At 36.1% G+C, this 15550-nt stretch overlaps 1 protein-coding gene across 1 annotated transcript in view; it reads left to right on the forward strand.

The window, feature by feature from the left end:
* Nucleotides 1–15550, forward strand: part of DCC (DCC netrin 1 receptor) — a 770973-nt gene that overhangs the window by 737301 nt on the left and 18122 nt on the right. The window contains exon 28 of the mRNA XM_063076686.1: nucleotides 6746–6958. Coding sequence (XP_062932756.1) covers nucleotides 6746–6958 — 213 coding nt within the window. The remainder of the gene's footprint in view (nucleotides 1–6745; nucleotides 6959–15550) is intronic.

Genomic DNA, 15550 nt, shown 5'->3' on the forward strand with positions numbered 1-15550 from the left:
CAGATCCCCACCCCCGGGAAAGACTTAAGAGCCTTGGGGCCCCCACACCCTGAGCCAGCTGTCCCAGAACAGGCAGGTGCTGTGGGAACCCCAGCCCAGGCTAGTTCCTGCTAACCAGAAGTGTCAGTCCCTTCAGAATCCAAACCAGACATCAGGGTGAAACACAGGACTGTGATACCCCCAGCCACAATGACAAATCACCAAAGGAAAGATACCAGAAATATGAAAAATCAAAGAAAGTACATTGCCACCAAAGGAAAATAATCACTCTCAATCACTAGATCCTATAGAGCAGGAAGTCTTTGAAATGACAGACAAGGAACCTAGAGTAACTGTTCTAAGGAAACTAAATGAGATACAATGAAACTCAATTAGACAATACAATGAAATGAGAAAAAATATAATGAATTGGAAAGAAGAAATGTACAAACAAATAAATGCCTTGAAAAAGAATGTAGCTGAGCTTGTGGAGCTGAAGGAGTCATTCAACAAAATAAAAAAACACACAGAGAGTTTAACCAGCAGACTTGAACAAGTAGAAGAGAGAATTTCTGACCTTGAAGACAGGCTTTTGAATTAACACAAGCAGACCAGAAAAAGAATAAATATATTGAAGAAAATCTAAAAGAGACTAGAGATAACCTTAAGAAGTCAAATATTTAGGGACGGCCCATGGCTCACTCAGGAGAGTGTGGTGCTGATAACACCAAGGCCATGGGTTCGGATCCTATACAGGGATGGCCAGTGTGCTCACTGGCTGAGCGTGGTGCTGACAACTCCAAGTCAAGGGTTAAGATCCCCTTACCGGTCATCTTTATATAGGAAAGAAAAAAAAAGAAGTCAAATATTCAAATCATGGGTATTCAGGAAGGGGAGGAAAAGGAAATGGCATTGAAAACATATTCAATGAAATAATAACAGAAAACTTCCCAGGTATAGGGAAAGTCACAGATCTCTAGATTCAGGAAGCCCAAAGATCCCCAAACACATTCAACCCAAAATGATCCTCTCCAAGACATGTGATAATCAAACTGGCAAAACTCAAAGACAAAGAGAGAATCTTAAAAGCTGCAAGAGAGAAGCAGCAAGTCACCTATAATGGAGCCCCAATCAGGATAACATCAGACTTTTCATCAGAAACCCTAAAAGCCAGAAAAGAATGGAATGATATATTCAAAACACTAAAGGACAAAAATTGCCAGCCAAGAATACTTTACCCAGCAAAGCTATCCTTCTGAAATGAAGGACAAATAGTATAATTCTCAGACAAACAAAAACTGTGGGAGTTCACTATCACATGACCAGCCCTACAAGAAATTCTCAAAGAAGTACTGGGTTTGATACCACAAAAATAACCACCACTGCCATGAATACTTGAGAAAGAACAATACTTTCCAGCAAAACAAATATGCTAACAAAAGAAAAAAAGTAATTTGTCTATCACTGCAAGAAACCAGCAAATACAGAAGATAAACAGAAAAATTAAAAAGAAAGGAATAAAACATACTTACGATATCTAAACAAAAATCAGTAAAATGCTAGGAGTAAATCAACACCTTTCAATAATAACTCTGAATGTAAAGGGATTAAATTCCCCGTTCAAAAGACACAGACGGACTGACTGGATTAAAAAGATGGACCCAAAAATATGCTGCCTTCAGGAGACTCACTTTACCTGTAAAGACACACATAGAGTAAGAATGAAAGGATGGAAAAAGATATATTATGCAAATAGAAATGAAAAATGAGCTGGAGTAGCTATTCTTATATCAGACAAAATAGACTTTCAAGCAAAAACCATAAAAAGAGATAAAGAAGGCCACTATATAAGGGTGAAAGTACCCATCAAGAAGACATAAAAATCTTAAATATATATGCACCCAATGTCAGAGCAACCAGATTTACACAGCAAACGCTATTCGATCTAAAGAAAGAGATAGACACTAACACCATAATAGCGGGGGACCTGAACACCCCACTCTCATCATTGGACAGATCATCTAGGCAAAAAATCAATAGAGAAACAGAAGATCTAAACATACTTTAGACAAATTGCATTTGCCAGATATCTATAGAACTTTCCATCCAACAACCTCAGAATATTCATTCTTATAAGCACATGGAACATTCTTCAGGATAGACAACATGTTAGGTCACAAAGCAAGTCTCAACAAATTCAGCAAAATTGGAATTATTTCATGTATTTTTTCCAATCAAATGGATTAAAATTAGAAATCAATAATAAATGCAACTCTAGAAACTATACAAAAACATGGAAATTAAACAACATTCTACTTCATGACACATGGGTCCAAGAAGAAATTAATCAGGAAATCAAAAAATGTTTTGAAACTAATGAAAATAATGACACATCATACCAAAACCTGTGGGCTATTGCAAAAGCAGTATTAAGGGGGAAATCTATCACATTAAATGCTTACTTCAGAAGAGTGGAAAGATGGCAAATAAACTACCTAATTCTTTCCTTAGCGATCTAGAAAAACAAGAACAATCCAAGCCTAAAGTTAGTAGACGGAAAGAAATAATTAAGATCAGAGAAGAATTAAATGAAATAGAAACCTGAAAAACAATACAAAAGATCAATGAAACAAAAAGTTGGTTTTTAAAAGATAAATAAAATTGACAAACCTTTAGCAAGATTAACAAAGAAAAGAAGAGAGAAGACCCAAATAACCAAAATTAGAAATGAAAAAGGTGATATTGCAACTGATACCTCTGAAATACAAGGAATCATTACAGACTACTATAAACAACTATATACCAACAAATTTGAAAATCTGGAGGAAATGGACAAATTTCTGGATGCATACAAATGACCAAAACTGAGCCAAGAGGATATAGAAAACCTGAACGGACCAATAATAATAAAAGAAATTGAAGCTGTTATCAGAAGGCTCCCAACAAAGAAAAGCCCAGGACCAGATGGGTTCACTGCAGAGTTCTACCAAACCTTCAAAGAGGAACTGATACCAATTCTCTACTAACTGTTCCAAAAGATTGAAACAGAGGCCATTCTCCCAAACTCATTGTATGAGGCAAACACCACCCTGATACCAAAACCAGACAATGATGCATCAAAAATGGAAAACTACAGGCCAATGTCCTTGATGAATATAGATGCAAAACTCCTCAGTAAAATACTAGCTAACAGAATATAGTGGCACATAAACAAAATTATACACCATAATCAAGTGGGATTCATCCCAGGGATGCAAGGTTGGTCCAACATAAGCAAATCAATAAATGTGATACACGACATCAATAAAAGCAAAGACAAAAACCATATGATCATCTTGATTGATGCTGAAAAAGCATTTGACAAAATTCAACATTCGTTCATGATAAAGACTCTACAAGTTAGGCATAGATGGAACATATCTCAACATAATTAAAGCCATATAAAATAAGCCCACTGCCAATATCATACTGAATGGGGAAATGCTGAAAGCTTTTCCTTTAAAAACAGGAACTAGACAAGGATGCCCACTCTCACCACTCCTATTCAACATAGTGTTGGAAGTATTAGTCAGAGCAATCAGAGAAGAGAAGGAAATTAAGGGCATCCAGACTGGAAAGGATGAAGTCAAGCTGTCCCTGTTTGCCAATGATACAATCCTATATATTGAACAGCCTAGCCTAAAGCCTCTATGAAGAAACTCCTAGAGTTGATAAATGATTTCAGCAAAGTTTCAGGATACAAAATCAACACACAAAAATCAGTAGCATTTCTATACTCCAACAGTGAGCATACAGAAAAAGGAATCAAGAAAGCTAACCCATTTACAATAGCCACCAAAAAAAAAATAAAATACTTAGGAATAAAGCTGACCAAGGATGTGAAAAATCTCTATGAAGAGAACTACAAACCACAGTTGAGAGAAATTAAAGAAGACACAAGAAGATGGAAAGATATCCCTTGCTCTTGGATTGGAAGAATTAACATTGTGAAAGTGTCCATATTACCCAAAGTGATCTACAGATTCAATGCAATCCCCATCAAAATTCCAATGACATTTTTCTCTGAGATGGAAAAAGCTATCCAGACATTTATATGGAACAACAAAAGACAATGCATAGCCAAAGCAATCCTGAGCAAAAAAAAAAATAAAGATGGAGGCATAGCACTACCTGACTTTAAACTATATTACAAAACTATAATAACCAAAGCAGTATTTTATGATACTGGCATAAAAATAGACATACAGATCAATGGAATAGAGTAGAGAACCCAGAAATCAATCTATATGCCTACAGCTATCTGATCTTTGACAAAGGCAGCAAATCTACATACTGGGGAAGAGACTGCCTTTTCAACAAGTGATCCTGGGAAAATGGGATATTCATATGTAGGAGAATGAAACTAGACGTGTACCTTTGACCATATACCAAAATCCATTCAAAATGGATTAAAGAATTAAATATACATCCTGAAACAATAAAACTCCTTAAAGAAAACATAGGGGAAACACTCCAGGAAGTAGTAGTGGAATAGGACCCCAAAAGCACAACTATAGGTAAAATAAACAAATGGGATTATATCAAACTAAAAAGCTTCTGCACACCAAAAGAAACAATCAACAGAGTAAAAAGACAACCAACAGAGTGGGAGAAAATATTTGCAAAATATACATCTGACAAAGGATTAATATCCAGAATATATAGGAACTCAAACAACTTTACAGCAAAAAAACAAATAACCCAATTAAAAAATGGGCAAAGGAGCTGAATAGGCATTTCTCAAAGGAAGATATATGAATGGCCAACAGACACAGCATCCAGGAAATGCAAATCAAGACCACTTTGAGATACCACCTCACTCCAGTTAGGATGGCTAATATCCAAAAGACTGAGAACGATAAGTGCTGGAGAGGTTGTGGAGAAAAAGGACCTCTCATACACTGTTGGTGGGGCTGCAAAATGGTCTTCCTTTATGGAAAATTGTATGGAGGTTCCTCAAATAATTACAGCTAGACCTACCATATGACCCAGCTATTCCACTGCTGGGAATATACCCAGAGTAATGGAAATCATCATGCTGAAGGGATACCTGTACTCCAATGTTTATTGCACCTCTATTTATAATAGCCAAGAGTTGGAAATAGCCTAAATGTCCATCATCTGATGACTGGATAAGGAAACTGTGGTATATCTACACAATGGAATGCTACTCTGCTATAAAAAAAGGATGAAATACTACCATTCGCAACAACATGGGTGGACTTAGAGAAAATTATATTAAGTGAAACAAGTCAAGTGCAGAAAGAGAAATACCACATGTTCTCACTTATTTGCAGGAGCTAAAAGTAAATAAATAAATAAACACACAAACAAAGAAAGTGTGGGGGCGGGAAGAAGACACAACAATCACAGCAATTCCTTGAACCTTTTAAGAAAAGTGAACAGATATGTAGTGGGGGAGGGGAGTGGGGGAGAGGAATGGGTAAAGGGGCATGAAAATCAACTGCAATGTATACTGAGAAGTAAAATAAAAAAAATTTTAAAACGAAAAATAAAAAAAGAGGAATGAGTGCAAATACCCCCTGAAGACACATTTCACTTCTGCATATCTTTAATATTATGTCTTGATCTTCTGTATCTTTAATCTCTACTCCCTTCAGCATTATCAGATTTTCTTTCTATTTCCTCTGCCCTTTACTGACCTCATTCAGCCTCCCAGAAAGTTGTCTCAAAATTATCTCCCAAACTAATTATCTTGAAATGTTTCCTGGTTAAAAATTCTCCTTCAAAAGAGAGATATTATCTTCTATCACTACACTTTTTTTCAATTTACCCAGCAAAACTTTCTTAAGAAATAAATCATGAGAAATACTTTTTTTATTAATACTTAATGCCTACTAGGCAGCTCTTTTCATTTGCAGTTTAACCTGGGCCTGTTTATTTTGAATAGGAATGAATGATTAAAATTGAGTTACAGTGTCCTTAGCCAGAGAAACTGCCTTGAACATATTTCAGTGTGAGTCAACTGTTTTCTGGGGAAAAGGTATATTTCCATATACAAAGCCATCCAAATGCCCATAGGCTGTCACAATGACTATGCGAAACCTTTTCAACTGTAGTAATCTGCCTGAAAATTACAAGATTTGCTTCCAAAGGGGAAAAACTGCAATTCTACATTCAGGCAACTTGTTCCAGCAGAGTCATCTCTCATAAAACTTTTTAGCTAGATGTGCCTCTATTTTGTTATGAAAGATAATGATACTGGTTATTATTTGTATCATTTTATTAGCAATGCCTCTGCGCACGCTGTAACTCTGATTTGTTTGACAGTTGACATGGCATGTTTAAATCACAGAAAAATTGGCATATTGGCTGGCGGATAATAATGCAGCTGTAACCGGGTTTGGTACATTGAATTTCACTGACATTGCTACTTATGAAAGGAGAAATGACTCTTTTTTTTCTTGCTTCATCACTTATGATTATAGGGCCCAGACAGCTCAGGCCATATAGTTTGTGCTGAATATGCTTTACTATTCTTCCTGAAAAATAGATCCCTGTTCTGTTGGGTCTATTTCTACTACTTAAAGAGGAGGTGCTGCCATAAATATATGATGGTAGAGGAATGTAAATATTCATAACTTGGAGAAGAGTTTGGCTAGATCCTGTCATATCTCTCTGAACTGATCTAGGGGCCCTTCAGGTGACTTAGGGAAAACAGGCTTTGTCCTGGAATACTGAATGGCTTTTCTTGTCTCCATTGCAGCAGTGAGTGAAGGACCAACCACGCAACAACCACCCATGTTGCCCCCAGCTCAGCCTGAGCATCCCAGCAGTGAAGAGGCACCAAGCAGGACCATCCCCACCGCCTGTGTTCGACCTACTCATCCACTCCGCAGCTTTGCTAACCCATTGCTACCTCCACCGATGAGTGCAATAGAACCGAAAGTCCCTTACACACCGCTTTTGTCTCAGCCAGGTAAAGTACCCATTTGTTCACAATTAAAGTTACTGTTACCATTGGTACTTCTACTCGAGTGCAAGAGAGTGACTGAGAAGGCCTGGATGTCATATATCTTTTCAACGTTGATTAACGTGCCCAATGTGCTCACGTTTGTTGCTGATGTTTGTAGTGCAGCTCTTACTTATCTGCCTTACAAGTAACTGGCTGGTTGTAAATGCTCTTCATTTCTTTAGAAAGTTATATATGGATCCTAGATTCATCACTTTTAGTATGTGCTGTAGGTACGCCCACTAGAGAACATTGGGAATAATCCTGATTTCCTGACTCTTTATTCTGCCACATGGTTCTAAGATTTAAGGATAGGCTCCAAGATCAGAGTTAAAGGTACAAAAATCTGCAAAATCGCTTCTTAGAGAAATGCATTTTATCTCATAATTCTGGTTTGTGCTTTTCAGTAGTCGTTTTTCATGGGTTCCTACTTATTTCAGAATACCAGAATCAGAAAGTAATTTCAGAACCCGTAGAGAGTCCAATGTTGTAAGTTTAGAAATAAACTAATCAAAATTCAGACAGATACAAAATAACATATCTATGATGCCTTTCCAAGAATGTCAAATGGCAGGGATGAGAACCAGAGATTCTCATCCAGAATTTGGATTTTCCACCAAGTGCTAATTTTATTACCTTGGTTGGTATCTAACTAGGCTGAATCAGGGCTCCATTTGTTTCTGTTAGGGATTGGGAAAAGAGGAAGGGAAGTGGGGGGTGAGTGGGGGATGAAGGAAAGAAGATGAAGCAGAAGAAGAAAAAGCAAATACAAACAGAACGTGTGATAGATTAATAGCTAGATAAGTAGATGCATAGAGATAAAGGAATATGTAGCACTTAAAATTATTAGGAATATTAGAATAATTCTAAATAATCACAGTATATTGAGCAGAACATAGTAAAGTTCAGTGGTTCTGTAACCAGAGGTGACCACCATAACAGACACAGGCAGCTGGACTGGCCAATCCATACCATGCAAGAACATGTGAGTAATTTCCATCGCTAAGATCTATGCCTTTCAGCAATTTCAGTCACTGCATTACATAAGCCTCATGATGACCGTAAAAACCAGGAAAAATAAGATTACCTATAAATTATGAATCTTAATTAGCATTATATTAATATCAAGAATGTATCTTATTCCTAGCATTACATTAGTTGTTTTGTGACATCACCTCTGACGTTCCCAACACGCAGGTGGTATGTGGTATGGCTGCTCAGCCACCAGCCCCCGGGAGGTGGAATGGAGCATGGAGGCACATGGCAGACCGTTGTTTGGGAGACACACTGCATGACAGAGTCTTCTCTGACACTTAGGCTCAGCGCAGGTCATTACTTCATTCTACAGGAGATAGCTCTTCAAATGCCAAAAATCTCACACTAGGACTTAAAATAGATCTGTATTGCCCATGCCTCTGTCTCCACTCCCCATTCCCTCCATGCACACATTATGGGAAGGATCTGCTGCTTTATATTGCCCAGAAAATACTAGGTCTTTGATAATTGAGACAGGGATGATTCAAAGCAAGACAATTTAATAAAATTCCTGTGTCTAAAGTGTGCTGCCTGCTGGTTTCTGCTTGCACTCTTTTCTACTGCAAAACCGACCAAGGGAAAAGACCTTGGAGGAGACTGCTATTCAGGACAGATGGTAGGTTACCTGCAATTACTAACAATAACTGATCCTCCTTGAATACTTACTATATGACAAGCATGCTTCTGAAGGCTATAACACCCCATTTGATCCTCAAACAACTTTGTGAGGTAGCTACTACTCTTAACTCAATTTTATGGATAAGGAAACTGAGACTCAGAATTTGAAACAAAGAATGGAAGCAATTTAAATCTACATAGCTGGTAAGTAATGCATCTTTTCCCACTGTTTTTAACTTGAGAAAGCATGGGTTCTCACACTTTAGAAACTCATCTGTGCCTCTTAGTTTATATCTAACTTATTTAATGACACAACAAAAACAAATAAAAACCAATTAAATTAAATCATTCAAAAATTGATAAATGGAAAAACCTGGGAAACATGAAATTATTCTAAGTTGAGGAATAACATTTTCTTACAAGCCTTCTTCAATCACATTTTAATGAGGAAAGGTAAGAGGTTTAACTATTCTATTCTAAAGAAGACCAATTTTGTAATATCAAATAGTAACGTACTATATAGCACTTTATACTGTTAAATATTCTTTCTGCTTGGAAATAAAGATTTGCTTTAATAACTATGTTATACAGAGAAAAAAGCTGAAAATGAGATCCTGAAGGCTATTTTAAATGAAGAATTTTACTGTGATAGTGATGTTTAGTTTGTAACACAATGTTTGCAAATCAACCCGTGCTCTGGAAATCTGCAATAACAGAATGATCAAAAAGAATCCTAATTTTAGAAAAAAAACATCTGACAATAGACGGTACAAAGAATTGGCATTTTATTTTCTTCTGGTTATAATAATACCAGAACTGCCTTAAACAAAGTCTAACACATTTTAGCCTAAATGAGTTGATTATGTCTTTAAAAGAATGAAAACCGAGTCAGTTATACTGTCTCTGTGTCTATTTCATCAAATAATACACATATCTGAAGAATCATTCTATGATCTAATGTCATGGGGCAGAATCTCATTTTCATTTATTTCCATGGTACACTTAGGAGCCTTCCTTTGTTTTACTATTGTTTTTCTTTTTATTTGAACTATTTCTCATAAGCCATCTTTTCTTTCATATTTTCTGATATCTCTGCTTTGAGCGTTGATTTTGTATTTTTCATAGTTCCCCTTTAAATGCTACCCTCCCCCACTCAACTTGAGACACATCCACCATCGCTTTGGAATTATTAAATGCCTTTTCCTTTCATGTTTCTCCTTCATTGTCTCCCTGTGATTCTTGTTCATTTCATAATGTCTTACCTCATGATTTTCAAATAAGTTCTCCCTGCATTGCTCCTGACACATGGTAAATAGTGTGCTTTTTTAAAAAGCTGATGTTTACTTATTCTAACAGAAAAAGAAAATTAGCAGACTGACAAATGTATTAGCTGTGACATTAACTACATGCTTCTTAGACTAAAAGATGGAATACTTAGAGCTTTCAACAGATTTTAATTCTAAGAAAATCATTACTTTAGTCAAACTGATTGATGAAGTAGTCATTCTCTTGTCTGCCTAAAAAAAAATACCTCAAATAATTTTACTCTGGATTTCACAATAAAGGACTATGTAATTAGTAGTGAATTTATCTTTACTTACTACAAGTAATTACTTTAGAATATGGTAATGTGAGGTGTTGCTCTCACTTTTAAAGATCTTTCTAAACAAGGAACTCCTTCTACTTTGAAAGCCTTGAGATAAGGATCAGTGGTGAAGCTCTTTATCCACTCAAATTGCTGTGTGTGGTTTCTCATAGACAGTATCATTGGACTGTGCCTCGGTTTGCCTCTCAAAAAGGCATGCAGACCTATCTTCGCAGCAATTTTATATGAGGTCTGGGGAAACACTCTTCACGTAGTAACAATTTCCATGGGGTTGAGAGCATTTTGAGGTACTTCTATAGTAAGTGGTAATTAGAAAGTCATTCTGTTGTCAAAATGTCTGAAATTCTGCCTACCTGAAAATGTAGATTCACTTCCTCATTTTTTTTTTTCCTTCTACCTACTGAATTATAAATTTAGCTTACTAGACTCTAGGGTGTTTATGGTGTTTCTTACAATTTCATCATAACCCTATGATAAAGTGGTTCCATTTCTTAATGCTTCACCTACACGTGTGAATAACTATGTGGTCTTTGCACATTTCATGGAGGATATGATCGCTGCACTTTGAAAATCACAGACACAGACATATAAGTGATTTGGTTTAGTCCCTTTTCAGATTAAATAGAAAATGTTTGATGGAATGTCGGGCTTATTGCATTATAGATCTGACATAAATTCCACAAAGGGCCAAGATAAAGTTGTTGGGTTTTTTTTTTTTTTTTTTCTTTACAAGTGAAAATTCCTTTTAGCTGTGAAATGATCAGCTGCACTTTAAATGAACCTGGATTAGGAGACCATTTGTCTTCTGGGGCTGTAATTCTAAAGGGAAAGAAAATGTGACCTCTTAAATAGTGACTTTTATATCACGGCACTCTATTTATAACATTAGTCTCTGGAGCTCTTGCATCTTAAAAAGCTGTAAAGTGTTATATTGTCCTCCATTTGCACATTGCATGTCTACACATACACATTTGTAAAAGAAAAAACCCAGAGCATTCTGATCTTTTCAATCTTCAAGGGATCAATATGTCAGTGAACATGACAAGACCAAAACTCACTTCATTGTGCTGCGAAATTGAGTTTGATTTTCCCCCTGCAAACTGTGGCATGTGCTTCAATTTGTCTGAGGATTGAGGACAAGGAGTGGGTGGAGGTGGCTGACGGTGGACAGAAAAGGCATTTGATTTATATTTTATGGCTGGTTGGGAAATCATGTATTCCTGTTGTAACCTGATCTTTTTGGCGGGCCTTATTTCAGTAAATATGCTATCACACAAAACTGCCAATAAATTACTATAATACATTAATACAATCGCTTTCCTGAGCCACTTGTAGGCCATCATTGGGGGTGTTCATCAAGGATATTACAAAGTGTTTCATTCTTCTTAAATCAGTCACAGGCAAAGCCCATAGGAAATCAGACATCCTTTAGCAGGTGACACAAGAGGGTCATTTTTAAGGCCAGTCAGATCAAATAAATCATTGGCACAGCTAAGTAGTAGAGATGTGTTGATTTGGTGTTATTGGAGCCAATACCTCCAATCAATTCTACAGTGGAAAATTACACTACATCCTATTACATAAATTTCATCTCATGTGGAAGCCCATCTGTGTCTTTCTGTAAATATGTCCCTGTAATTTTCCTGTCCTCACTCCTAACAGATTTTTTTTCTTAGTAGATGAAATTTGATTTGTTCTGGTTGTCCTAAAGCATCCCATGGTAAAATGTAATTAAGGCAAATTTGCCTTAGATATCACTAATATTTGTAACTCTGGAACCTACTTGATATTTTAATAAATAGTATTTCCTCTACTATAGCATTCTAGAATATAAATAGTAAAGAGTTCTGTGAGTTTCCTAAAAGAGAGAGAGACAATTTCTAGTGGATACTTTATGAGTAAGCCAAGTGACTGATGCTTCACTTAGAGCTGACAAAGCTGCGGTCTAAAAAGGTTAAGCAGCTTGCCCAAAGTCAAAAATTGAGCTAACATCCAGACTTAAAGAATTCAGAGAAGTATAATATTGAAGAGAAACAAAGAATCTTATTTAGCTTTTTTTGTGATGTTAGCAGTTATTCTTACAGTCTTCTAGGATGATCCTAATTATTAAATATCCATGAGGAAAAATCATTTAGCTTAGCATTTGAGTAGATGTTTTATTCCTTTGTGTTGGCATTAAATGGAGGAAAGAAGATACAGCAAGAGTAGCAACTAGCCAGAGAACACTGGAATAGCTGCCATCTCAAACTCACCTGTCTTGCCTGCAGATTATCCCTCTACAGTAAGGCAGGAAGCTCGGGAGCTGACATCTGTTGTTTTCAGCAGCACTGATGGCCAGGACTTCGGAATTCAATAAGAAAAAGATGAACAGAAGGAAGTGTACAATAAAAATAAAAGTTAAGGCACATGGGAAAATTACTCACACTGTGGGTTAGAGAATGTGACTGTAGGTCAGCCAGAGGAAAAAATGAACAGCTAGTATTTTTCAGAATTGCAAAAACTATGGAGGTGGGGGTTGAGGGACAGTGAATGACCATAGACTGAGTCAAAATTTGAATCTTTTTGATCAAAATTTTGTCCATTTAAAAAAATAAGAGAAAATATTGCATCAGGAAGAGTTAGATCATATATAAAATTGAAGTTAATTACCAACTTAATACAATTTAACTCTAGGGCTAAAGTATTAAGTTGCCATTCAGATAATCATAAGAGAAAGTGAAAAAAAATCTATTTTTAGAACTTTGTGATCTAATAGGTGACATAATTTGAAACATGTAAGTTATGAAGAATGTCCTTGGATTATAATGGGAAATGGGTGGCCTCATGAGTGACCAAGTGAATTGTCAAGGAAAAGGTAGGCAGTAGGTTGTTTTCAAAGCAGTAAATGTTCCTTTTTAATTTCTTGTGAACTTGGTAGGTCACACATTAAACTACTGCTGTATAGATTATGTTGTTATTTATGAAATATTTTGAAAATCAAAGTGCCTTTTTTTAAACCAGCTTAGGTGAAATTAATAAGGTTAATCATTTACATTTTGTCACCCTTTGGGACATTTCCAAGTAAATGCATGTCTCCCTAAGAAGTAACTACAATCACCATTACTGATGTGGAGGTAGATATTCAGAGAGATTGAATACCTTATAACTTTTCCAGGATCATGTATCATCATTCTTGGGACCTTTCTCCAAATCCTTACATGTAAGGACACTCAAATGTTTGTTGAGTTGTCAGAATAGAATAATAAAGGTGAGAGCCAGAATTTCAATTTGGTCCCTCAATTTCAAGTCTAGTGATGATTTTAGGTAAAACAAAGCAACTTGAGAGTTAGTAAAAGGATTAGATGTTGACGTTAAAGACTGATAAAATAAAATGATTTCCAAATCTATAACAATTTTATAATAAAATGCTAGATGATCTCAACTACAAATAATATCTTATGCTAAAGCTGAATAAAATTGCATAGAGTGGAAAAGACAATCTGAAGCCTCAGCACCTGGAAATTCCATTCAATGGTTTACCTTCATGAAAATCAATATACATGCCATGGCATCTATAGTACAATGAAGCACAGTGGCAAACATAGCATCTGCTGTGTTCATAAAAAGAGGGAGTACAGATTGGTGAATAGCAAGAGTCCTGAGGGCTAGTCTTTCCACTATGCCAACTATGAAATCGATTTAGCTCTTCCAAATCCTACTTCTCCTTTCTGTGCAATCAGATGGTCTTTCCTCTTTAAAGAGAATGAAACATATGAAATTCTACAATCTGAATTACTATAGAAATGAGGGTAGGTATTCTCCCTGTATTTTTTTTCTTTGCTTTGTGAAAGAGTATGAGTTAGAGAAGGGTTTTAGTTTGAGTAAAGAGTCTGAGACTGGTGATGTGCATTTTAAGTATTCTAAGTAGTTTATAGAGTTCTTTCTAGGTCATCAGTTAGTGTCAGGCTCCAGTTGCTTTCTTTGGGAGCAGGAGGAAATGTCAAAACAAACAAAAAGTGTTCACATAAACATTTGTGTTAATGGACTATTGAAAAGGTGTTAAGAAAAATCTAACATACTTAAGACAAAAAGTCTCTGCAACATTAAAATAAACTGAGAGCTAAAAGTCAGCAAATTATTTCTAAAGATGTGACCTGGAATATCTAAATGATTGTGTAAAAGACATTGAAAGCTCCTACTTCTTCTCAATGTTTATAACTTTCATCTTACTGGCAGGAACGTAGAGAAGAATTCAAGTGCCATGTTAAATATCTTGTGTGTTTCACAGCATTGATTTTCATCTTAGGTTTGCAGGAGAATTGATGTCCTCATTGCAAGAATCTATTTATTTACCAGAATGTCAAGACTCTAGCAGGAGAATGCCTTTATCTTTTGTAGTAAAAGGGATTCTAACAAGCTTTTTTTGGTGAAAAGCAGCGATAAGTAAGCTTAATTGATTTCAAAGAGAGAGTCATATTATGACATAATTGCCCAAATAGGCTTAAAGGAATAATGGTACTGCAATGACTGTGCTTTTCACCATCTTTTCCAAATTGCCCCTCTTAAACATTCTTCTTTCATATCTCCCATTCTTTTACCCAATAAATTTTAAGTGTCTTCCTACTTCTGTGGTCACCTGAGTCACGCTTTTCTAATAGAGAGTACATTTTTCAAACCATAATAATGTGTTAACCTAGTATGCTCGTAAAGTCAAAGATGCTAGTTTAACCTTTAGTTCCAGTCAGTGTTACATTCGAAATTATAGTTATATGCTTGTTTGGGGTTTTTTTTAGCTCTTTTCTTGAATAGTACCTAAGTTAATAGAAAGAGGCTGCTTTGTGCACTCAAATCACTCAAATCTGAGCTGTCACCTACCTCACTGCAAGACTAAAGGCAGGACAGTGGCACCACCTACAGAGTGAGAAGAGTAGCACCAGTCTTCCAGGACCCTTCTCTGCTAAGAGCAGAGTGTAACTGAAAGGGCACTTACTTGAAAAAAAAAAAAAAATAGTAAAACTCTACTAGGACTCAGTGCCCCTGCTAACTGACTGTGTTAACCTTGAATAAATCATTTAACCTCGTCCTGCTTCAATTTTTCCATAACTGTAACTGTAAATGGGGAAGGTAAAAAGGGAAAGTAAAACCTAGTCTGGAAAGACTTTATTTCATGATTTTGAGAAACCCCAGCATGCAAAAATGCTATTAAAATGTTAGCACTGAGTCCAGAAGCTTCTGATTTGATATAATCTGAAGACCACATTGTTTGGTAAATTCGACCCAGTGAAGTTTCCAATGTACTATGAAGCAGTAGGATCATATGG

This window comes from Cynocephalus volans, chromosome 13 (assembly GCF_027409185.1).
Source record: "Cynocephalus volans isolate mCynVol1 chromosome 13, mCynVol1.pri, whole genome shotgun sequence".
Lineage (NCBI taxonomy): Eukaryota > Metazoa > Chordata > Mammalia > Dermoptera > Cynocephalidae > Cynocephalus > Cynocephalus volans.